We start from the raw sequence: 25,971 nt of genomic DNA, 5'->3' as shown, positions 1-25,971 counted from the left end.
TTGTCCTCATACTTGAGCCTGGAGAAGAGCGCTCCTCCCTCTAGCCTGCTGCTGCCCCACCTGCCCAGACTCATGCTCCAATTCCCCAAAGACAGCTCACTGGGAAACAACTGCTTTGGCTGCAAGTGGATAGACACAGGTGGCAGTGGCAGCTGCAAGTAATTTAGCTCACATGGCACTGCCACAGCTCCTGGACTCTATGGACTCTATGCCAACAGGGAGAGGAGTGTAGGAGGAGGCAGGCAGAAGAAAGGAAGGCCGAATGACTGTGCAGGGTGGTAGGTGCTATGGGGCAGCATCTTTCAGAAGCAGCTCACTGAGGTTATGTGTTCACTATTCTGTCAAAGGTCCAGAAGAGGCTGTGGACAGTGATGACCAGGCCAGGCATTAGGTCAGCAATGCCTACCTGGGCGGACATACATCAGGATGGTTCACATGTCCCTAATGAGCCTGGCAGACAGTGGTGGGGTTACATGGAGGACTGAGTTCCTGAGGATCTGAGCCCTGATAAACTCTGCGCTCACCAACCTGCTCCTGGAGAGGGGATAGCTGGAAAAGCCACGGAAAAGGGGGCTGGGAACAGGGGTAAGCCACCACTCATGGAGGCTTCTCTGTAAGTGTCATTTTTCTCCTTCTAAAGAACAAAATTCTCTGATGGCCAAACTAAGAAAAGCAAAAGGGCCCTTCAAAGGCTCTGCTCGTGAATCTGCTGGATGCCATAATCAGAGTAAGGAAGAGGCTCTTGATAAGATTTTCTTCTCACCTCTCCTCCTATTCCCACTCTGAGACTCTAAGGCACTTTTCACCCCAAATCAAGTTGTCCTCTGTGCTCAGGCCATGGCTTTGCTCTATGTGCTGCAAAAAGCCAAATGGGGCTGGCTCTGAGAGTTGTGCTGGCACAGTGGTGTCACCGACACAGGCGCCTGTCCAACAGCCCTGGGCCAGGGGTATTCCAGGGTTCTCTCCTATAATGAGGCATCTGCTGGGGAAGATCAAAAGCCAGAGCCTGCCTGCCGTGCTGTCCGCTGCTCCCTCACCAGACCTTGAGCCAGATCCCCAGAGCCCCTCATCCATCAAACAGATGATGCTACAATTTGATCCAGCAAAGCAATTATCGACTCCACGCTTCCAGTGGGAGTGGGAAGACAGCGGCCAGCCGATGCCAGCCGAGATGAATGTACCGTTTCACTTGGAGACCACCCAGGTGGTCTCACGCCACATGGGTTCTGCTTGTTACCACCTTCTCTCCTCCAGATGCCATGCGCCAAATGCAGAGTTCCCATGGCACCAGGCCCAGGGTAATTTTTTTCCACAACCTTCAGTTGGCCAGATGTGGGCTGTTCAATGAGGGACAGAAGGCAGAGAGAGTCTGAGCTAGTCCCCCAGAAGAAAACTGCTAGATCCTGTTAGATTATAGCATCCTGATGAAGAATTAAGAAGATTTATCTTGCCTCATTATCTCCTTAAATACAGCGGCTTTCTGAAATCACCAAGTCTAGATTTCACTCAATACCATCTTGAAGGCAAACAAATACTCAAAGACTTTTCTGGATACAGATGGACCTTTATACAAGCCAAAGCCCTACTTTGCTTATTGTATCTGGTTAATGCCTCATGGAAATGTGAAACTCAAGTCAAAGGAAGGAATTATTTTTCCCTTTTCCACTTCCATTTTGCTGGCAAACCCAACCTTCAAGTTCTCTAAAACCTGCAGAAATTGCTCCTCTGATAGACACTTTTCTTCAGGAAATGACATAGTGACATAGGTAAAAGGTGATTTGGATAGACTGCTGTGTCACAAATTGTCAGGATCTGATTTAGAGACCTTGCTTTTGTCAAGAAAGACAGTTGGATATCTGCTTTAAAGAAGTACTGGGAATATTTTCATCAAAGGTCTGAATTGAAAAGCAGTGGGAGGTAAATATCTGAAACGCTGCCAAGAAAGACTGCTGGATATGTGCAATTACCATTAAGGAGGACAGCGGTGTGCGATGAAGTAATTCAATCTGGTGGCCTTCACGGTATCAGACGGCCATTGTGAGCTTGCACACGGACGGCTGCTGGAAGAAATGCTGGCTCTTTGGTATGCATCATCTTCCCCTTAATTCTATAAAACAGTATAGATTTGGTTCATAAAGCCCAATTGTGTATCTTGAAATACCTAACAAAGGACCATGAGATATTGCTCTGGTGAAAATACACATTTTGACATTCTGCATAGAGAATCTTTGTGTGTAGTCATCTGAGCTTGAAAGATGTTAGGTGCCATAGGTGAATGTTCTCTAAGCACACTAGAAAGGAAAAGACATGTGTCCTGTGGCGTAAAACACAACAAGGACACTGAATTGGTTACTATTTGTAGAACAGCTTTAGTACAATATATAAAGGAAATATGACAAACTACACATATCTGAAATCTACAACTTGAGAAAGTTTGCTCTATGAAACATCAGAGGCCATCAACACACATGACATAGTAGATATATCTACTGCCTCCAGGAGTGAAGCAAGTCCCTAGTAATCACCTTCCCTGTCGGTCTTCCTCCCCCACCTCTCCAATCAACCTTGGTCTGCTGTGGGCCACTTGAGACCCACGGCCACTGATGAGCATGTGTGCAGACTGGATTCATTCCTCTTGCATTCTTTGACAAGCTTCTTTTCCTTAACATCCTTCTTTTGTGATCCCTCCATGTTATTGTGCATGCTGATAGTTTGCTCCTTTGTAGGGATGATTAGTAAGTTTATTGATTGAATTGTAAGAAACTGTTGATTCATTCACTTGATAGTGGATATGGAAATTTCTATTTTTAATATAAATAATGCTACTATGTACATGTTTAGTCTTTGTATAAGTGTGGACTTTGTTTACCTTTTGGCTAAAAACTGAGGAGTGGAATAGCAGTTAGATGATAAGGAAGACATATATGTTAAGCCACTGTCAAACTGTTTCCTTAGGTAAATATACTCTGTTCCTTTCCCACCAGCCTTGTAGAAGCTTTTAGTCCCTTGATGTCCTTCTCAACATTTGCTGTGCTCAATCATCCTCAGATTAGCCATTTTAGTAAGTCAATTTTATCTACAATGATATAAATTAGGTTCTGCCCAGTAGAGAATCAACTGAAGGCTTCCACTCTCAGACAAAACATTAGCCACTAAATGATGTCTAGATAATCACATTTTAACTACAATATGAGGAGAAAGAGGTGGATACAGTGGTCACCTACCTACCCTGGAGGGCACATTCCTGCCACAAACACATTTGTTACATGGTATCACTGTGCCCAAGTCTCAGTAGCCTTATCCAGGCTTTACTGAAATAGTAAAGAAGAGTTGCACACAAAGCCAAGTAAACAGCCTTGAGCTGAAGCACTCGCAATCATACTAATTGGCAGACGATGACCCTAAATGAGTTTTAAAGCTCTGTAACAGGTGCTCAGAGATCAGCGAGGCCACCCCACATTACTCAGACACACATTTGTAATTTCTCCCATTACAAAAACAAACTGGGTGGGAGTTGGAAATCGGAAGATGGGAGGAAAGCAAAAATACATAAAATATTCTACTGCTTCAAAAGAGTAAATGAACCAAGAATGAGTCTGTTGCTGAATGATGGGAACCAATAAAGTAAGTTAAAAATGTAATGCAGCTAGCTTGAAAACAGAAATAAAAACACTGAAAAGATTATCCATGGCATAAAAAAATACTGTGCATGTAGAATTGCCAGAGTTGAAAATACAAATGTCATTTGCCAAAGAGTAGTTTAATATAAATAACAACTCATTAGGAAATTTTCTCAAATAGAGGAAGGAACTAAACCATAAAAATTTTTCTAAGATGCCTTCTTCCTGCTTCTCTAAACTATGAAAGCAGCCTGTCCAGACAGTGATGAAAATCTTTACCTAACTATGACACAGATACTAAGTGCCAGGAAAATGAATAAGCCAAAGAACAAGTCAGACTTAAATAAACCATCAACAGGAGTCTGGCACAGATTATCCTGTAGTCAAAAAAGAAGAAAAATGCTGATAAAATTTTGCCAACAGACTGTGCTTATGATCATTTCAGATTATATAGATGATATTTATGAGTTTAAGCTATTTAAGCCCATAAGAAAGCTGATTCCTCCAAGATTAATTGTTGAAATTGTTTCAAATCTAATTCTTCTAAGTTTGAACAAAAGTAGGGGCCTTAAGCAATAGTTTTGGCAAGTAACAAATACCCCAGGAAATGGGTACTTCAAAATAACACATGGAGCAAGGAAAAAAATCTCAAAAGAAATATAACAGTACTTGGCATAGGGTGCAGCAAAAGCTGTCTAGTAGAGGGAGATGCATAGCACTGAATGCAAAGATCAGACAAGGAAGATCAGTGCTTCTACCATAGCAAACTGCAGAAAGAACAAATTAAATCCAGAATATACAGAATAAGTTAAACAACTTATTGAGCAAAAATGAGTGAAACCGAGAATAGGCAATTAACAACAAATGTGACCACAGTCAACAGAGACAAAATCTTACTTTATGGCCCACACCATGTACAATGACTTCAAATATGAACTTATTCCTCATGTACTTAAAATATAAATACAGATCACAATTCATAAGCAAATTGTCCAAGATTTAAATACAGATTGCAACTCAGAAAGGCATGTTGTTCAATTATCTAATTATTTCAACAATCGATCAAGGTTTGCATATTATATCAAATTATACCTCTTCTAAGTGTAAGCTCTCTCATACTTAAATAATGCTGCTTATTCACAGGTATTGGAGTGATTAAAAGGTGCTTTTCACCAACACATCCACATCACAACTAAGTCTATAAAAAGTTTAATTTAACACTCTGGAGCAGTAGATTTCTACATTTTCCTACAGAGAATGTTCACTTAATTTCTGAAGCAATCAGACACTATGATGGTAAGAACAGAAAGGCAAACTGTGTTAGGTATGTCCATGACGACTTAAAATCCCGTATGACTGAAGAAAACAGAGGAAGCATATCTGATCTGGGCTGAGATAAAAATCACTGCTTAAGATAAATCCCCAGCAGTCTCAAGAGCCAACCAGCACTTATTAAATCCATAAAGAGGAGGCATTCCACCAATGAGTAAAAGAGAGTATTAGAATTCTGGTTGGCAAGAGGGAAAAACACAGCCCTGGGTGTTTTGGGCTGTGTGGAACCCTAGAGTCAGTGACATATCAGCAGACAGAATCTACTCAGGTCAGAATGATGGCCAAGAAAAGGGTCCAGTGGTTAAGACTGTAAGTCCATTCAAATTTTCAGATCACATGATATAAAGGTATCACTCCTAAGATGGTTCTGAGGAGGCGCCCTCTGATCGTGAAGTGTAGCTGTTCACTGCTTGACTAAATACTGCTTCTCAGAATGTTCTAGTGTTACTGTTCCTTTCCCCCAGAAAAACCAGTTCTTATATTACTAAGCTAATTCTGACGAAACTTAGGGAATTCTAAATATATCCTCTGCTGTGTGGCTGAAATGCTAACTAACCAAGATGGCCCCCACCTTTCTGGAAAGGTTTGTTTCCCACAAGGTGGCGGGAGGCAGGGCCTCCCATAAGTAGTAAGGGGTGGATATCCTTATTATAAATGAAAGTAAAAGGAAGAGTTTATGGGAGTAATGAGAAAAAGCATGGCACGTTGTCTTGGGCTTGGGGAAGTTTGGGGCTCTCAGCAATGCCACTGACTGCAATTCGGATTCATTCTAGCTGCATGTGGAGCAAGTAGTCAGGTATTGGTTTGCCTGATTTGTGGGATATGCTGAACACAGAGAATCTGAGTTCAGTAAGAGCCACTGAATTTTCAATGGCTGCTTACCATCAGTGGCCATGACACAGGACCACTCATCGGACACCAGTGAAACCATCAGGCTCCAATGCCTGCAACTCCACTCCTATCTGCAGTATGTGAGTCCTAAAGACAGTCATCACCTCTGACAACACTTCTGCTTGAACACAGCCAAGGCCTGCATGGGGAGTGATCTCTGGGGAGAACCAGTAGACACTGAAATGGTTCTTGCTTGTTCTTCCAGCCTGCCAATTAGACACCAAAGATTTCAGACCAGAGATTAAATGTAGCACCAGGAAGGTCTCTTCAACATGACTATTAGTGAAACTAATTGCTTAAGGAAAACTGAAGATCATTCATTAGTCTACTAAGCAAATTAAGGTTTGTTAGCAGTGATTTATAACGCCATCCTCGGGTAAGTGCTGGTCTTTGCAAACACATGTGTGGAAGACCTGCCTGCCAGTTTATTAACTGTGCTCTACCTAAATGTCCTGTCGCCCGGGTGCTTTTGTTTAAAACGACATGCATTTTAAATGGATAAACATTTTTATAAGAGCAGAATGCATTTTAAATGTTTGACTTCTAAGTCAAGTGCTAGGAGACAAGTGAAGTATCTCCATGTCTGAGTCACCAATAACTCTCGTTTACTGCAGGAGCTGACTATGGAAAAGGGTGAAACAGGACCATGGCGTTTGGCTTGTATGCCTCCACTTGGCTTTTTTCAACCTCTTTTCATGATGCTCTTGGTATTTCATAAGCTGTAAGTCTCTTATGCAATGGATCGGGACACATCTAATTTACAATTTCAGGGAAAGAATTTCGAGCAGTTAAGAAAAGGAATGAGTTCTTTGATCTGACAGATGCTGATTGATAGGCATTAACACTCCAGACCAGTTAATGTATCAAAACAGAGTCTGGGAGATGGGTGCGGGGCAGGCACCTCAGGAGCGCGCTCAGCTCATTGGGTCCATACCAAGCGACATACTACTACTGTACATGCACCTCAATGCCTTCAAATAGGTCAGAAAAAGCACAAGGAAAATATTTATGCCCAGACTTCCCTGGCAGCAGCCCTCCTGAGGTCATGGACATACACTGTTAGAGCCTGGCCTCCATCATCTCCATGACTAGGGCACAGCTTGCTGTCTCAGTACACTAACTCTAAGAGTGCAAAGACAGAAGAGGAACCACTCTTGTCATTTGCTTGCATGTCCATTCCCATATGTAGGTAACTTCAAATGTACATGCAGATTCCCACATTTTATATGACACTAAAATAAATTCCTACATACATACCTACTTTCATTCTTGAACTGATTATCTTTCTACAATCAGATCCGCTTCTCCAGAAATTCCAGTTACAACAGAGACTAGTGTGGTGTCTGGCCCTTGACTTCCCTCCTCCTCCAGCTCCCTTCTACCTGTAAACCTGGTCTCCCATTCACCCAGCTCCTCTGCACCTCATCCCACACCTCCAGTGGTCAGGTAGCACCCGAAACAACCATCACCACAACAAACACCTGAGAAAATACCTCATGGAGGGAAGGTTTATTTGGCTCACATTTCCCAGTCACCTGACTCCTGATTTCTGAGCCTATGGTGACAAAACTTCATGCTGGAGGAGGGTATATGGAGGTCCACTTCATGGTGGCCAGGAAGGAAAGAGACACAAGACAGACCTATAATGACCTACTTCTTCCACTGGGGCCCCACCTCCTACCTGCTGAGGTTTTTAGAACTTCCCCAAATAGTCCCACCAGCTGGGGGCCAAGCTTTCATTATACAAACCTTTCTGTTTATATCTCAATGACAGAACCAATTTACATTCTTTAAGAAACTCTGGCAGTCTACCTCATCCTACTCTGGTCTATTTACCAGTATACTTGTGACCTTCAGGCCCACTTCTTCCTGGTCTCAGTTTGTCACTATGTCAGTGTACAATTGAAGCCTACAACTGCCTGGCCTAGGATTTCTCCCCAGTGTACTCTGCTTAAACATCTTGAAGGACTAATCTGTTTGTCTTATATCACATTCCATTGTGTAGCCTTGACTTCAGGGCCAAACACAGACATATGTAACCTAATGTCTACTAGTAGATGTTTCAATACTACCTGTGGGCTAAATTTTCTATCAATGAGCAGTTCTATGCAACCATCAGCACCAAATCAGATCACCTAACATGTCCTTGGAGATACCTGGAGATCCTTATGGAATTTTAATTGGAATGGAGATTTTCAAAAGTATTTTCATGATAATAGGTTCTGGTCAGTAAATAAATGGGAAATAATAACTCACTTATCACAAGTACATTACTAATAAATACACACATTAGTGTCTTATGTGAGGTGAAGTGCTTACAATGTGTATGGCACCTTCAACCCAAGAACTAGTAGGTGGTTAAGTGTGATGAGTTAACACTTGAACGTCAGCATCCCCAGGAAGTACCGGCAGGTGAGCAGACAGGATGACTTCTGCACAAGGGAGATCTGAGTTGAGGCCAAGTTGAGAGGCACTGGCACTTTGGAAACTACAGCCCACAGAGGTGCTATACACAATATGAACAATGTGCCTCAGAGAGCTCCATTTCTCATGTGAGCACACCATCTCACAAGTATTTAAAGGCCCATAAAGGAAGGCCAGGGTGAGAATTGAGGCAAGACCACAGTTTGGACAGAGTGGGCTACAGCTTTCACATCTACAGGCAAGCTTTCTGTACACGATGAAAGACGAAAAGGCACAGGAGCGTCCAGCCTGGGTTGTTGCTGGGCAGCACAGTACTCATCTAGCACAAGCAAGGCCTGGTTTTGATCTTCAGGGCCAAAAAAAATAAAGAAGACAAGAATGTGTTACAATCAAAACAGCTTTCTAAAGAGACACATTCTTTTCGCAGCTAACATCTAAATCTACTGAGTTGTAAAAAGCAGCAACTATGGTTAAACGAAGTATTATAAACTAGTTTTAAGAGTTACACAAATGATAGCAAAAGCGTACTGTAAAACACTGATAAAGGCGCCAAGAGCCTTGCCTTTGTGCCTGTATAAGCTGGAGAGGCTGAGGTTAATGTGTCACCACCTCACCTCAGTAGGTTCAGGAAACCAGTACTTACACAACCCGTCTGAGGGTGTGATCTGAGAAACAACCAACACCACCTTTATTAGGTCATAAGAAGAGTTTTGAGTTTTGACTTTTTGGTTCTCGCACTGGGACTTGAACTCAGAGCATTCCTTTCGTGTTCACCTTTCTTGGTACTCTACCACTTAAGCCACACTTCCAGTTTGGTATTTATGCTGGTTAACTGGAGGTGGGAGTCTCACAGGCCTTTCTGCCTATATACTACGATGTTCTCGATCTCAGCCTCTGGAGTTTAGGATTACAGGCATGAGTCACCCACACTAGCTTTGTGTAAAAACTGGTAACTGAAGTATGCCCAATGCTAGCTGTGATCCAGCTAGAACACAAACTTCACCTAGGAGGATCCAGTGTAACCTGGAGAGAAATAGGATCCAGGTTACACAGGGCTGCTGTCCTGAGACACACACCCAGAGCAGCAGGAGGACACATCGTCCTAGCCCATCCTTCCAGTGACCCGCACACTGCTGGCCCTGACCCACCCCTCCAATGACCCACATACTGCTGGCCCTGCCCAGCCCTTTCAGTGACCAGCACACCAACAGCCCTGCACAGCCTCTCCTTGTCCTTCTACTCTGCTGACTTCAGATGTGTCAGAGGGCAGAACCCATGTGCTCTAATCTCATAAAACCTAATTAGTCTGATCATGCCTTCCCTAGCCACCAGCCCAGCCCTGAGAGCTGTTCAGCATCTTGGAGGCTGGAGGCTCTAAGGCATGTGAGGCAGGGCAGCAGAGGGAGCTGCACTCTGTCCCAGAGCATCATGATCATAGAAAACTGCCAAGATGAATGTTGTGTTTGCTTTGTGTCCACATAGTTGCTTCATATTTATATGAGTCAAAGCTGACCAAACACAGAATCCCTAGCTCCCGAGGAAGCTACAGGAAGACTGTGTGGAGAATAAGATGCTCTGAGAGGTATATATTATATGATCTAGTTCAGTATCACCAAGTTTTGGTAGTAACCCTCTGTCACCACAAAATGCACAGACCAAATTTGTTCCATCCCATGCTACAGAGTGAAAAGTGTAAGTCATAACCTACTATCTACTATATGCTTATCTGTGTTAAGTATCTTACCTTGCTCCGCAGTCACAATTCTACTGGGTACCTACCTAACAAGGAAACTGAGGCAGCAAATCATCTGCCTAAGGTCACACTACTAGTCTTTTTTTTTGGGGGGGGGGAGGTCCGGTCGTGGGGCCTGAACTCTGGGCCTGGGCGCTGTCCCTCAGCAATTCCGCTCAAGGCTAGCGCTCTACCACTTGAGCCACGGTGCCACTTCTGGCTTTTTTCTTTTTGCTTATGTGGTGCTGAGGAATCGAACCCAGGGCCTCAGGCATGCAAGGCAAGCGCTCTACCACTGAGCCACCTTCCCAGCCCCACACTACTAGTCTTAAAGGTCATTCTGTCCCTACATTCATGATGATACAATATTCATAATGAAACTTCAGATACATGTTTAAGAAGAGAATGCAGCCTAAAAATATTTAAACTGAAAGGAAAATGTGTTCACAAACGTCTTAAAAAAAGAAAATCCTATACACACTCCAACAAGTTTCAGTGTGTGTGCCAAAAAAGAAAAAAAAAGCAAATTGATTTCAACAAGTCTATAATTTCATTTATATTTAGAATATGAGCTGAGCTGGGCCTGAGTATGTAATGAATATATATGTGTATGTCTCTCTGTGTATATAACACCCATATTATTCCAAAATCTCCCCCAAATGTGGGAAGTTTGTTCCAACCCTTCTCTATTTTGTCTACGTTAAGAATGCTTTGCAATATGCTTGTATAAATACTGACTCTAGCTGCTGTTGTCATTTCTCAAGTCTTCTGCTTTTAAACCAACTGGAAAAGTGACAGACCTTAGCAGACATCTCTGGAACATAAAACCAAGGAGACAAAAACAAATAAAACCAGATCAAGTGCAAAGGCATCTCCAAACGTCTTCCTGAAACCCTCCAGCTCACAGAACGGATACAGAGAAAGGTCTGGAAGGAAGTAGAGCACACTAGTGGCTCTGCCTCAGTGTGAGCGTACATGTGCACCATACATGTGGGTTCTTCCATGCAGGGGCTCCTATGGGCACATGCTTTATCAGCACATGCTTTAAGCAGGCTGTAAGCAACTTGGGTTGACCAGCACCTCTACAGAAGCATGGGAATGAAGCTAGGGAGGATTTTGCAATGCGTAGAGGTGCTGGGGTATGGGAGAATGACACAAACGCTTCCAGGTCACAGAGTGACCCTAGGCTGAGCAACTTCATTTTCCTATAGCAGACACTCTCAGTCCCCTACCAGTAGCTCTGTATCTACATTTCAGAGTTGCTGCAGGAGAGAAAGGCAGAGCTCTCGTTTCACTTACCTTTTGTGGAGTCCTCCTTACAGATTAAGGAAAGTCATACAACAGACTCAAATCAAAAGTGCATTGCAAAAAGATTAGTAAAAGTTGTGTTCATCATTTCTACTTAGAAAGGTGAAACTCACCAGTGCCATGGAACCTGAAATCAAGCATTAAAGTGCTGCCACTACCGTTGTAATGGAGTGGAGATGAAGAGGGCTTCTTGACCAGCCAGGAAGCAACATCAAGGCTTTGCGTTTGATAACAAAACAATGGCATTATTGGAAACACATTTAAAGGAGGGCGTGCTTTCTCCTGGCTGAGCATGGAACACACATCTGGTGTGCATCTTCTTCATGTAAGCTAATAACACAACAGGTTTTCATAGAAGCAAAAGTAAGCCAAAAAGCAACTTTACCAAAAGAAGGAGAAGATTTGACAGTTATCTAATGTTGCCCAAGTGTATTTAGATTCTCTACTAAAGAGTCGCTGCTCCGAAGGATGTATTATTAGAGAATAAAAACACACTTCCCGAGGACCAGAGAGAAAAAAGCAAAATGAAGATTTCAGTTTCTAGAGATCATTTTAGTTTTTGAGAGAGATCACACAATAATAAGAATTACTAGAATGTCATCCAATGTTGTTGAGTAAGAAAGAAGTAAGGAAGGGGTGGGGCGGCACAAGGAGTTAAGTGTCTGAGGTATAATAACTACACAGGTAACGTAACACAGTGAAAGCCATTTGTGCAATTAATATACACTCAAGAAAATGACTGACTGTCTAATGGGCTTTGGGGGGTAGCAGCGGGGGATGGGACAGCTCTGAAAGAGGATGAATGAGCATGCCTGGGGGCTGCTATACACATGGTATGCACGTACGAGAACAGAACAAATGAACCCTGCTGAAAATGTTTTAAGAAGACAGGGGGATGGTGGATCCGAGCTGCAAGTCTGCTCAGGGATGGACACATCACAATGAAACTCCCTTGTACAATCAATATATACTACAAATAGGAAATGCTAGAATGTTCAAAGTTGAAATGATCAAGGCTAATGGCCTTGTCTCTGCTAAAGCAAGCAGAGAGGAGGTTTAGATTTTGGATAGAGAACAGACACCAACAACCTCCAGATTTCATTCCAGCATCTCAACCCACATGCAGCCTGGTGTGAAGAGATGGCAGATGGAACTGCGTCTGTTCATACACTGTTGAAGCAAGAGGTGGAATGTTCTGGAAGCATGAATATTCAGCCAGTTTAGCAGGAGCCAGCCTAAGCATTCTAACTGTATTAGGCAGGCCCCACTCATCCTTCTCCCTTTCTCCTTACATTAGATATGAAGACCAAAACAATCTACATCTAGAATAGTCCACTTCTGCCAAGCTGGGGACACTCTTCAATGAAAGAATGCCATTATCTGCGCTCTCAGTGGAAATGAGAGATGTGTATTGAGATGTATTGAGAGATGTGTGAGCATAGGGTCAGAACAGCCAGCATGTTGGGAAAAGACAAAGGCAACCAAACATAATCAGGAATTGTAGTCCACTTTAGCTTTAGGTTTTCACTTTTGTTCTCAGGATATGCTAAGCATCCATTACAGTATTGGAAACACAGATTGGGGTTCTATGTTGGCACCACGATTACACTTTTACTTTGGCATGTTTTCCTGTGGCATAAATAGTACTCTCTTTTGCAATCTTGAAAAGGATTACTAAATCCAAAAGGGTAATTTTGGTAAAAAAAAATAAAAATAAAAAGTAACAAAATGACAATTTCTGTCTATGAATGAAGAATAGTGAAGAATAGTACAGTAATCCCCAAAACATCTTCCCATCTGCACCCTCCCCTCTCCCAAGAGGCAAAGAATAAGGTCCAGAAATAAAATAAAATGCTTATATTTGCAAAATGCCTATACTTGCTGAGAGAAAGGGCTGATGCTAGCTGGGAGAAAGCCCAAGAGGTCACCTCTGCAGAATGTGCAGGGAAGCAGCAGCACAGTACATCTGAGGACCCATCTCCTGAACCGGGCCTCCCCGCACACTCTCCACCCCTTGTTCTCCTGGCAATGTTCATGAATGCCCTTATGCAGCCTGGGGGACATGAGAACCAGGCTTCCCGTGCCCTCACATGGCCGGGCATAGGACCAAGGCCCCATGCTGGGCCCCAGGCAGGCCTGCCAGGCTCAGGATCCCCAGGCCCAGCGGGTAGGACCTGCTCAGAACACAGCACGTCTCCGGGAAAGGGTGGAAATGGCGTGCTCCTCAGGACGGAGGCCTGCTTAGACGCTGTGCACATCTAATGAGCACTCATTAGGGAAGTGAATCAATGCCAAGGCAAGGCGCATATGTGGTAGTGGAGATGGACTTACGAAGTAGCCTGTCCCCAAGCTGGAAGGAGCCGAGCTCTGTAATAAAGCACACAGACAAAGTGGAAAATCAGCAGCAGTTTTTTTTAACACGTTCCAACCCACACAGCTCATTACCAGCCCTTGCCAGCTTCTCATCACTACCTCCCTTCCCCAGCCAGGCAGGGCTGCCCCTTGTCATCTGCCACCGACACAGACACCGTGCGGCTTAATTTTCCCCTTTACATCTCTCAACAACTCCGAAATGCTAACGTGCTATTTACTGAATTCCAAGCTTCCGTGGTGGACGTAATTGCCAATTTATTTGACAGGCAGCTGGGTAATGAATTAATGATGGCATTTCGCCCTGCACTGAGACTAAACAGACATGCATCAGCCTGCCTCCCTGACTTGCTGACATTCAATGCCCTGGTCTCCAGCTACTCAGCTTTGTGGCCACAAAGGGGCAGGCAAGAGGAAAAGCCTAGACTGGCTTGCAAATAAAAAGCCCAGTGGGCTTGGATGACTTTTCCCGGGATGACCTACTTGCCAACGCTCCCCATGGGCCCCCATCAGCACACACTCAGCGCTTCTAAAAAATGAGACATTTTGTAAACACAATTAGACTAAAACAGAAGGAGCGCGCAGGCAAGGGAAGCAGTGGAAAGCTGGTCCCAAGAAGGACCAATTCAGGCCGCCATGGCACTGACACCCGGTGCGTGGAGAGATCAGTCACCATGCCGTGAATGCAGAGGAGCATGGGGGATTGCTGATGTGGGCAAGAAGCCCGATGAGTGCAGTGCTCTGCACCATGGCTACTCACCCTCCCTCCCCTGGAAGCTCTCCTTAGAGTTTGCTCACTCTTAGCAACATTTTGTGATGAAGAGAAGCAAGAAGTAAGTGGGAGGAGGGAACAGGGCCAGGTCTCAGCCATGCATGGGTGCACCAGCCAGGCCTGTGGTCTGAGCAGCCTAGGGTAGGGTGATATACCCCCAGGGACTATGTGACATGTCCTGGCCCTGAGGTGGAGGGCCAATTAGTGGATTCAGTGCCGCTTCCTCAAGTGCACTTAGGAGGCATTTGTTGAGTTACTGTATCAATGCATGAACGGATGGTTGGGGTGGAGGGAGGCTCAGGGGGTCCAACATCTTCAGAAGCCCAGTGGGTGTGATTCCTCTTGATGTGACCAGAGGAGAAGGGGAGTGCATGGTTTCTGCTCTGGCATTCTAGAATACACATGGGCAACCTCCACAGTGGGCTTGGCTCTGCCATGCCACTGCCTCAGCCCTGAGCTGAGCCCAGCAGCAACAGGAAGCCATGGAGACAGCTCCTCAAAACACTGTCCCTGCCTCCCACACCCATGGTGCTCTGGAGTGCAAGGGAAGGCAGAGCTTAGCCAGGTGCCCACTGACCTGGAAGTCAGCCTGTCTCAGAACGAATTACTCGGACATGTCTGTGTTGCTTTCCCAGAAGGAGAAGTGTCCACCCTCGCCCCAGATACACATCATCTCATTATATACCAAAGAAACAGGCATCCTTTGGGTGGGAGAGCTCTGCTCGGCTCGCTTTGCATATATATTGTACATTACTGGGGAGCTGGGAAGAGAAGAGGGCTTTGTTGTGCATATTTGTTCTGGCTATTGTTTATGCAGGTCTGAATGAGGGAACAGTGGGTACCATTTCAATTTCTGATGTCAACATCAAATTACTTATTTAATTTCATGCCTGGCGAAGCATTGTATAGCTACACGCAGAATCATTTCACTTCATTTGTTATGCTGTGCTTTCGTGGCGACTGGCTTGCCTTCCAACTGACAGCTTTAATTACGACATGAATTTGATTGCACTGCTGAGGAATTAACATAATGCAACAAAGCATTTAAACACCCTGCCTGCTAACCCCTCCCCCACACAGGCACGCGCACAGCACACACAGATACACGAAGGAGCACATACTGCCTCCTCTGGTATATTAAAGGCCCACTGAGATGGCCTCAGCCATCAGGTAGAAGGGGTACACATCTGCCAACCCACTGTCCTTGCCTCGCTTAAACACAGGAAACAGATCTGTGGCTTCAGGTGGTGACTTCTGGATCTGGCAGAAGCTGTTATAGCAAAGCCCTCTTTTAAGCCATTCTGCCAATGTCCATGGCACTGACAGTCCCTCCCTTGTCCATGGCCCTCTGCTGTGCTCTTCCTGACTAGTAAACAGTCTGCCTGCATCACAGTGGACAAGTGTGGAAGACACAGTGCCTACGAAATCACCCCAAGATTCTAGCTACAGCCTTGACCAGTGGGACACAACTCCTGGTCACCAAAGGATGGGTCTCAAAGGAGAAGCCAGTAACAGGAACAAGCCTTGATGGACTGATGGTCACGATGAGCTTCATAACTCCTACAGCCTGGCTCCCCAAGGGTCCCAGGGAAGAGGCTCAGCCATGTGAGAACCCAAGCTTAAGTGTCTACTGAAATCTTTTTTTTTTTTTTTTTTCAATCATGGGGGCTGAACTCTGAGCCTAGGCGCTGTCCCTCAGCTCTTCAGCTCAAGGCTAGCACCCTACCACTTGAGCCACAGCGTCACTTCTGGCTTTTTTCTGCTTATGTGGTGCTGAGGAATTGAACCCAAGGCTTCATGTATGCAAGGCAAACACTCTACCATTGAGTCAACTTCCCAGCCTTCTGCTGAAATCTTAGCTGCAGATATTTGAAAACATCAATGATTTTCATAGTTAGAAATTGTGTAAGTACCTCCAAACCACAGGAAACAACAGTATCACACTATCAAAATGGAAGAAGTGGGGATGGGAGTGGTGGCAGATGCCTTTCACCGGCTACCTGGTAGGTGGAGATGGAAGGATTGCAACCCCAAGTCAACTTGTACAAAAAGCACAGAATCCTTTCTGAAAAAGAACTCAAGTAAAAAGGACTGAGGGTGTGGCTCAAGTTAAGGTTCCTGCTAGCAAGAGTGAGGCTATGCTTCAAAATTCTAGAACAACTCCTCCCCAAATGTTTAGAAACAGATTTTGTATAGCTTGAAATGTGCTATATTTATTTACAGACATTTTTTTAGGAATATATTTACTGGGGACTAGATGATGCTAGGAGGTAAAGGTTTAGAAGAGTATTCTGCAGAGATAAAATTCGTGTTCAGTTGCTGTGGGTTTCTGATATGACAAAAGGACTTCCATTTTTTTCTCATCTGAAGTCTAGGCTGACCAAACTAGACAGCCTTACTATTACTTGATCTTGGAATCAACAATGTTCTAGTTGAACTAAGACCTGAAGATGGGGTTTTTCCTTCAGGAGGAAACCCAAGTTCTCTTGGTTTCAGGGCATTTGCAGTAATACCATCTGCCCATATTCCCACAGAATAAACAGGCCTTATTGGAATTTTTTGAAGAGCTGCCAACTCATCCATATTTCCAAAGCAATAGGCAGCACAGTGGGCTGAGAATGCAAGGCAGGAAAACATGGTGCTGGCCTGAGGAAAGCCATCAGTTGTCTGGGACAGGTGATTTCTGGGCTCATTATTGTCTATCTCCTTCAATATGGGCTTCTCATGCTGAGAGAGGGGTTGTTTGTAGATTTGATTGCTGCTATAGCAATATTTGGCACTTATCTTCTGGGATCTCATCACATAGAGGAGAACCTTCTTAGCATGAGCTATGTGGACTTTGAGGGACCCGATGGGGGAAAGGGGACATCCACTGACACAAAGCCTCTAAAAAGGAATGTACTACACTTACATCCCTGTGCCTCTCAGTCCCACCTGCCTTTTTTGCCCCTCTGCCACTAAGCTATCACCAAAGCTACTCATGACACTCATGATGTTTCACATTTCTCTTTTAACAGCTTCCTAAAACAAGCAATTTCAGAGCTGACTGTACATCTAAAGTGGATGTGCTCCATCCATGACTGCCCAAACATGAGGCCCTGGCCAGGATGCCAGCCTGGATATAGGGGTGTATTCTGCCCCTAGGTGAGGCTGGGCTACTTTAAATAGAATATTTTTAAAATCCTTGCCAATCCTCAGTTGTATCTGACCTATCTGCCCACCTCCACACTCTGCTTTTTTCTCCTGGGAGTAAAAAGGATCATGAAAGGAACCACCACGATAAATAGTTTCCTGCAAGGGTCACAACAAGCTTGTTCACACGTTTCCCTGTAGTGTCTTAAAAAACAAAGACAAAGAAAAGAAGAGCAAGTCAGAATCCCAATAAATATGCTTGGAGACAAGACTGTGTAAGCTGACAAAGACATTCACCCCCACCACACCCAGCCCCTAAATTAAACAATTTAAAGTAAAATCATTTTGCTGTTGTTGTTGATCATGGGGCTTGAACTCAGAGCATGAGACCTGTCTCTGAGCTCTTTTGCTCAAGTCTAGCATTCTCCACTCCTTTTTTATTTTTTTTGGTTGTTCATGGAGCTTGAACTATGGGGCCTGGGTGCTGTTCCTGAGCTCTTCAGCTCAAGGTGAGCACTTTACCGCTTGAACCACAGCTTCACTTCTGATTTTCTGGTGGTTAAATGGAGATAAAAGTCTTATGAGAGTTTTATGACCTTTTCTGCCCAGGCTGGCTTTGAACCACAATCCTCAGATCTCAGCCTCCTGAGTAGCCAGGATTACAGGTATGAGCCACCAGTGCCCAGCAAAGTAAATCTTTTAACTGCAATCCTTTCTAACTTTTCTAGTGGACATATAAATAGTAAGTCAGAGTAGGTCAAAGGGCTCCTTGTGTCCCAGTATTCATCCCTACTCAGAACACAACTAGTGGTTGATTTTATGTGTCATGACAATGACATGGGGTGCTCAGGCATTTGGGAAACTGCTCTCAGATGAACTGTAGGCTTAAATCAATGCCTGGAGTGAAGCAGTGGGCTCCCCAGGGCGGGCAGTACCTATCTCTCCTGCAGGCCTAAGGAGACCAAAGGGCTAGAGGGAATTCCTACAGTCTTTCTGCCCAGGACATCTGGATTGTTGGTTCTTTCTCTGCCTTCAGAGACAAAGAAATCCCTTTCAGGGACTACATGCCAGCTAGGCTTCAGACCAGAGATGCACCATGAGCCATACTGGGTCTCCAGCTCACCCCTGTACATATGGGATTTCTCCAGCTCTGCGCATGGCAGAGCTAGTCTCCCTCACACAGTCTCTCTGTGTCTCTCCTGCCTCAGATGGGTTGCGTTGAGTTTCTCTGGGGAAGCCAGACCAACACAGTGATCATACTTGGAGAGAGGGTCTTGAGTTTGCTACAAATGCTCACAATCAATTCATAACTAAAGGTTTTGAGTTCATTGTTTTTCAGTAAGTTTAACCCCTAAGTTTTGACAACTTCCTCAACTATAAACATCTGCTTAAGTCAGAAGTAGTATCTGCTCCGTTAAGTAATACTTCATGAATATTTATATAGCCAGTGATTTCTCTGAAGTTTCTCCTTAGTGACTAAGTAAGTTACTACATCCTTGAAATGAACAACTGAAAGGCCTTGTGAATTTCTTCCCTCTGGCACTATGTTGGGAAGACATAGTTTAGAACATCCAACCCCTGTGGCTTTATATTTTACAGGCTTTATCCAACTATAACCAGAATTTTTTCTTATTCTTTTTATCTGACAGGTACAAAAACCCAAACTTTAGTAATACAGTACCTTGATTAGTCTCATTTTGAGAATACCAATTACAAAAGATTTGAATATATCATTGAAAACAGCCAAGACTGATGGCACTGGAGGGAAGGAAGTTGGGCACTCCTGGCCTCCCCGTGCTAGGCGGGCACTCTTTCACTGAACTACATCTCCAGTTCTTTTCATGCTGGTTATTTTTTTATTTTTTATTTTGGGTCCGGTTGTGGGGCCTGAACTCTGGGCCTGGGCTCTGTCCCTCAGCTCTTCAGCTCAAGGCTAGCGCTCTACCACTTGAGCCACAGCGTCACTTCTAGCTTTTTTCTTTTTGCTTATGTGGTGCTGAGGAATCGAATCCAGGGCCTCAGGCATGCAAGGCAAGCGCTCTACCACTGAGCCACCTTCCCAGCACCATGCTGGTTATTTTTTAGAGAAGGCCTTGCCTTTGCCTCATTACATCTGGACTGCAATTTGCCTATTTTAGGCTTCCTACTTGCCTGGGATGACAGGCATGTGTCACTATGCCCAGTGTCTTTTGCTGAGATGGAAACTAAAAACTTTTCTACTTGGGCTGGTCTCAAACTGTGATTCTCCTGATCTCAGCCTCCCAAGTAGCCGGAATTTCAGGTGTGAACCATCACGCTTGTTTTGATGGCAATTTATAAAAATTACTGTTATAGAGGTTCTATACAGAGGAGCTACAGTTATGTAAGTCAGGTTATAAGTAAATTTCTTTTTGGACAATGTCACCCCTTCCCTTGTTCTCTCCTAGTTTTTCCTTCCTGGCCCAACCAACAAGTTGTATAGTTCATTTTCTGCATAGTGTCTAGTGAGTACCACTGCTGCATTTGTTTACCCTTGGTCCCTCCAAGGGTGCACCCCTTAGCCTACCTAAGACAGACAAATGAACAAACAAGACAAAAGGAAAAGCAAAGCAACAATGAAGAAAAACCCTCATTTCCACTTTGATGGAAATTTTTTTAAATCTCAGTTACAAAATCAGTAATAGGTAAGTTAGACTAAAAGGGACCAGATATCCTCTCCCACTTAGAGTGACAGAAGAACTGGAAGAAATGTCCGACAGCAGAGCTGAAAGCAGACATGTGAGATGTCTCATGACATCTGAGAAGCAGCTGAGTGGTGCCACCTCAGTGCCATGGATTCATTCTCATTTCTAACACTAACAGAATATAATCACTTCCTTTTACAATCTAGTGCTTCTAAAGTAACAATTACTCCTAGCTATATCCTAATTTGTGAAAGTAGTAGGTCTTGAGTCAAATTATATTTTGGAATGCCATTATAACTGCAAGGTTCAAGTGCACGCCACAAAGTGCTCTGCAGGGATGGGGCATTGTGAAAGCCAGGCCTGCGTGGAGGTGAAGGAGTACATTACAGTGCTGGGCTGCAGTGGACACTGCTTGGAGGGGTGATGCTGCACAGTGCCAGGCCAGGCCTGAGTCAGGGCTATGCATGCCCAGTACTCACGTCGCTGAGCCTCTCCCGGGAGCTGCTCCGGTGGAAGCCCTTGGAGTCCCCGCTGCCACTCTCGCTGTCGCTGTCCCTGCAGCTGTTCTGTCCTGGTTTGAGCTAAAGGGAAAGAACAAAAAGGACAAAGTCAGTGGCATCCTCACACGCATGTCTCCTGGCCCATGATCTCTAAGCCTGTCAAGTGAGCAGTTCTGAGCAGGGTGAGGCAAGCTGCCACAGACAGCAGCATGTGGGCAGGGTGAGAAATCCGTGGACCCGGGCACAAAATGCAAGCCACAGGCCAGGGCACAGAACATAATCCACAGGCTAGGCTGCAGAACACAATCCATGGGCCAGGCCACAGAATGCAACCCATGGGCCTGGGCACAGAATGCAATCCATGGGCCTGGGCACGGAACGCAACCTGTAAGAATCCATTTCCACCTACAGAAGTTGGACACAGAGGCCCAGGCCTCTGATCCCAGAAAAAAACAGAAGCATACAAAGCAGGCAATGATGTACTCTTTACTTGACTTATATAGTTATAACCACTCTGTACATTAGCTTTATAATACCAATTAAAAAACTTAAAAAGTTAAAAAAATACAGGCAATGGTAGTTCAGGAGTGTCTGGGTGGGAAATGAGATCCTACCCTACAAAAATCAGTAAAAAGCAAAGCTGGAGGCATGACACAGTGGTACTGTGCCAGTCTAGCAAGGTGCTGAGTTCAAACTCCTGCATTCCCTAAAAGGACCAAATAATGCCTACAGCCTAAGTAAGTTACCCTAGAACATGTGCTGCAAATATTTATTCATTTCCTTAGCTGGGCCAGTACCAAGGATTAGAGATAGGAAGAGAACTGGGAAGGGGAGAATGAGTTTAAATTCTAGTGGTTTCTATATACTTGGCCATTTCTGATTTTTCTTTAAGAGAGAACAACAAAAAAGATTTAACACAATATTGAAATCATCAGTGTACTGGCAACTATATGTGGATCATGAGTGTATGACACAGTCACTAATCATGTTTTCCAAGATGTTTGTAAGTGTACAAAGCCCCACGTGAGGTGCCACTCCAGTGAAAACAAACATAGCAATACAAGAAACCAGTGAAAGCAAAATCAAAGAGCAGCCAGGGATGCTCCGGGGAAGAGTGGTGGCTTTTGCAGCTTGAGTTCTGAAAAGTTGGAGCACAAGTGGTATGGTGGCAAGGAAAGGGGAGCCCTCCAGATGGGCCAGAGGCAAGAAAAGGAAGGAAGTAAAGCCAGCTCTCCTTTTAGGGAGCAAACAAGAGCAGGCGAACATTTTTCTAGGCTCAGAGATGGAACTACCAAGGACCAGAAGAGACAGTACTTAGCAAATTTTGGCCTGCAGGTCTTCTAGAGCTTGGGAGCTGAGCAGGGAAATGGGCCTGTGATGAGTAGATGGCGAGTCTGAATGGGCATTCTCTGTCCCTTCAACTTGCTCCTTATTGCCCATGTCAGACCTCACTGTGCCCAGCCAGCCAGGGGCCTCCCCTCCTCTGGCCCCAGACCAAGCACTGCTTTATGCCCTCAAGTGCATTTCTGTCCCTTTCTACCCCACGATGTCTTCTGCAGTAAGCTCAGAAAGGGTCTAAGGTGATTTTGTGTCCAGCCCAGAAGTCTTGGTCTTCTGGTGAGTTCACATGAACTTTACTGCTTCTGAACTAATTCAACTACAGCTGTCTGAGGGGTTTTTATTATTATGGAATAAAAAATGTTAATCTTTATACTGAGAACAGACAAAAGAGGGTGTGTGTGGGTGTGTGTGCATGTGTGTGTGCATGCATGTGTGTGTGTGTGTGTGTGTGTGTGTGTGTGTACCAGTAGTGGGGCTTGGAATTGGGGCTTGGATGCTCTCCTTGAGATTTTTTTTCTCAAGGCTAGCACTCTACCACTTGATCCATAGCTCTATTTCCGGTCAAAAAATTGGTACCAACAGTCTGATGAATTTTTCTGCTCAGGCTAGCTCTGAACCACGATCCTCAGACCTCAGCCTGCTCAGCAGGCAGGATTCCAGGCATGAGTTATGGAGCTGACAGAGGATTTTATTGCAGTCTACTACCGCCCTGTATCTTGCACACCTGTGTCTATTCTGTCATCGCTTCACCCTAGAGTCCCCAGATGTAACGTTAGCTTCACCACCTCTGGGCTTTGTAGTCAAGATGTTTTCAAAGCTCAGTCCTTAAAAAAATACTTAAACTAGCATATCAGTTTTCTCATTGCCTTTTACAAGCACATTTTAAGTTCAAAAAAGCCTACTGATAGGATGCAGTTATATTAAGATCTGTGTGTAGAGAAGGTTCTGTAGCTCTAAGGCAGGACTGAAACACTGGCTACACTCTTCTTAGAGCCTGTCTGAGGACCCACCTCCACTCCTACCCCACCTCCACCTACCTCCACCCACCCCACCTCCACTCCCACTCCCACTCACCCCACCCCATCCCCACCATATGCCAGAAGGTAGAAGCACCAAGAAAGACAGATAGAAGCATGGGTGAAGACAGAAACACAGGGGAAGATGAACAGATGTGTGGAGAAAGACGAAAGCATGAGGGTAAGATGGAAGCATAGGGAAGGTAGAAAGTACAGGATGGGCCCTAAGTCACAGTGATCCAGCAACTAAACCCAGATTTCTGGGCTGTAGACCTCCGTGCCCATTTGGGCACATAATGCAGAGGGTGACTCTGCACTGCTTTGGTTCTCTTTGCATAGTCTTCATACATTGTGAGGCCCAACTACAAAGAAAGGAATCTTGTTAGGTGAGGGTTGATCTTGTTAAGACATGCTTATAAAAATCAGTTCTCCAGCTAAGATGAGAAATACACATCTAAGTGGGAATTAGAGAATAAGACAACCTAGGCTTCTTGTGATATCTGTCTGGCTTAACAAGGTCTGGGCATTTCCCTTGGGTTTTTGCCATGCTTCTCCACAAAAGAAAAGCAATGATCTTAACAAGGTGCCACAACAGACTTCTATGGCTGTGGGCAACGTCAGTTATAGGACTAAGTGTGGATCTGGGCTGAGGGCAAAGCCCATGGAGGATAGAGCAGAGGGGTTGGCTTGCCCGAGTTCCCAGTGCCCTCCCGTCAAACACACTTCTGTAAATTCTCCTTGGACAGCCTTAACATAAACCCACCCCACACTACCCCTTCTTCCTCTAAATCCGGGCTCAAGTTTAAAGGAAACTTAGGATTTTAAGTTGTCAGCCAGCTCAATATTTCAAAGGCATGGACTGACTATAGTAAATACTAAAGTTAAACCACAAGATTTCAGTCAAGACGTGTTCATTCCTAATCCCATGAATATATTTTCAAACAAGCATTTTCAACCGCAGCCAATGGATCATTCCGGCTGGCAAAGCCAACTGAGAAGTTGTAATCCTTCACCTGAAACTCCCAGCTATTACCTACAACCAGGAGACACTGCAAAGGGCAGGTGCCGGCTTAAACACTTAAAGACCCAAGAAAATTGATCTGCTTGCATTGACTGATCTGAGCATCTATGGCAGCTATTATAAAAAAGCTTTTGTTAAAACAGAAGCAATAAGATTTCTTCCTACTAGGCTTGAGATACTTCAAGAACACTTTATCTAGTTAGAAATTACTGTAACACATTCTCTAATGCCAGAAGTTTTTCCCCACTAGAATACCACATCGTTTAAACAAATAAATTAGAATAAAAGGAAGGGAAAAGTGTATCTGGCATGAGTGGCAGTAATTCTATCCCTAAGAAATGTCTTCCATAAAAACAGGAGCCCGTTCCCATTTTTCACTAGATTACAGTGTCAAGAACATCATGTTCCCAATTCAGAAATAGTGATCTCATTACAGTGTTAGCTGTCACTAATGGCTAATTAGGAAAATACCCACTAATGCCTTTATCACCATTAATGAACATGGAACCAGGGGTCACTACCCTGGGCTACAGGAGGATGGGGTGATTCTGTGGCCCTATATCAAGCATCTGCAAGCTAGGCTATGCCATGGAAGTTCAAAGAACATACTAGACACTTGGCAGGTGTCACTAGTCCATCAAGGAAAGATTACAGAAAAAACAGCATGGGGAAGGTATCTGTGTAAGGAACTTGAGGGGAAGGGTGTGAATTATGGGGCACAAGGCAGAAATGGCCAGCAGTTACCTCCTTCCTTCCACACCTCTGCTTCCTTGAAGCAACAAAGATCACATTTCAGACTACTGAATTTTCCTGCAGGGATCTGGATGAGCTCATTTTAAAAACATTTTACCAAGTGTCAATGAGCTCAAAGGCTTCTTTTTAGTGAAAAATTTTAAATTGCCCACAGACTTCAGTCCCTTTAAAGCAGAATACGCTTAATCCTATAAAATGTTGTTGTGTTTTTCAAGATAAAATTGCCTCCAAATGGATTCACAGACTGGGATACGTTTACATACTGTTTTATTCCTTATGCTTTCAGAAGCATTAATACATGAGACTTTAATGAAAAATCAACTAACAGAGAATGACAACTACAGATTGTCAAGTTGGGTAGAAAAATATTCTTTTTTTTTAAATTTTATTTTATTGTGAGAGTACTGTACAGAGGAGTTACAATTACATGGGCAAGATAACAAGTACATTTCTTATCAGGTATTGTTGCCTCCTCTGTTTCCCCTTCCCATCCCATCTCATACTCCCCCCACCTCCCCCACCTCCCTTCATCCGAGCCTCCCGGCCTCCACCAAAGTTGTAAAGTTTGTTTTTCGACATAACAATTTGTACATCTCATTGTTGCAATGGGTCCACCTGTATCCCTAGTTAAATGATTTGTTTTTGCCCTTCCCCTCCACAAATTATATCAACATCAAATACAGTGAAAGCAGGGGTTATACCATGGGGGAGGGACATACAAAGCAACATAGAAATCATCTTATAAATACGTTAGAAACAGTTGCATGAAAGAAAAAAAAACATTTGAGTACTTATCTTGGGATTAATTCCCCTAACATCAATTTATCTGACCTTTTCTGCTTGACTCAGACATATACTAGTTATTGCAAATAAGGGAAACCATGGGACCTATGTTTCTTTGCGACTGGCTTACTTCACTTAATATAATTTTTTCCAAGTCTTTCCATTTCCTCACAAATGGGGCAATGTTATTCTTTCTGATGGAGGCATAGAGTTCCATTGTGTATATATACCACATTTCCTTGATCCATTCATCTACTGAGGGGCATCTGGGTTGGTTCCATATCTTAGCTATAGTAAATAATGCTGCAATAGA

General features: G+C 44.2%; 1 protein-coding gene across 1 annotated transcript in view; it reads right to left on the bottom strand.

Annotated features, from left to right (window-relative positions):
- The window catches only part of Auts2 (autism susceptibility candidate 2), an 824,367-nt gene that overhangs the window by 387,006 nt on the left and 411,390 nt on the right, over positions 1–25,971 (bottom strand). The window contains exons 3-4 of the mRNA XM_013033172.1: positions 20,724–20,825; positions 13,639–13,674 (exon numbers count right to left, since the gene is read on the bottom strand). Of these exons, the coding sequence (XP_012888626.1) occupies positions 13,639–13,674; positions 20,724–20,825 (138 nt within the window). The remainder of the gene's footprint in view (positions 1–13,638; positions 13,675–20,723; positions 20,826–25,971) is intronic.

Source organism: Dipodomys ordii, unplaced genomic scaffold (assembly GCF_000151885.1).
Source record: "Dipodomys ordii isolate 6190 unplaced genomic scaffold, Dord_2.0 Scaffold164, whole genome shotgun sequence".
Classification (NCBI taxonomy): Eukaryota; Metazoa; Chordata; class Mammalia; order Rodentia; family Heteromyidae; genus Dipodomys; species Dipodomys ordii.
Note: the sequence above shows the minus strand (reverse complement) of the source record. Positions and strands in the feature narration are given on the sequence as shown.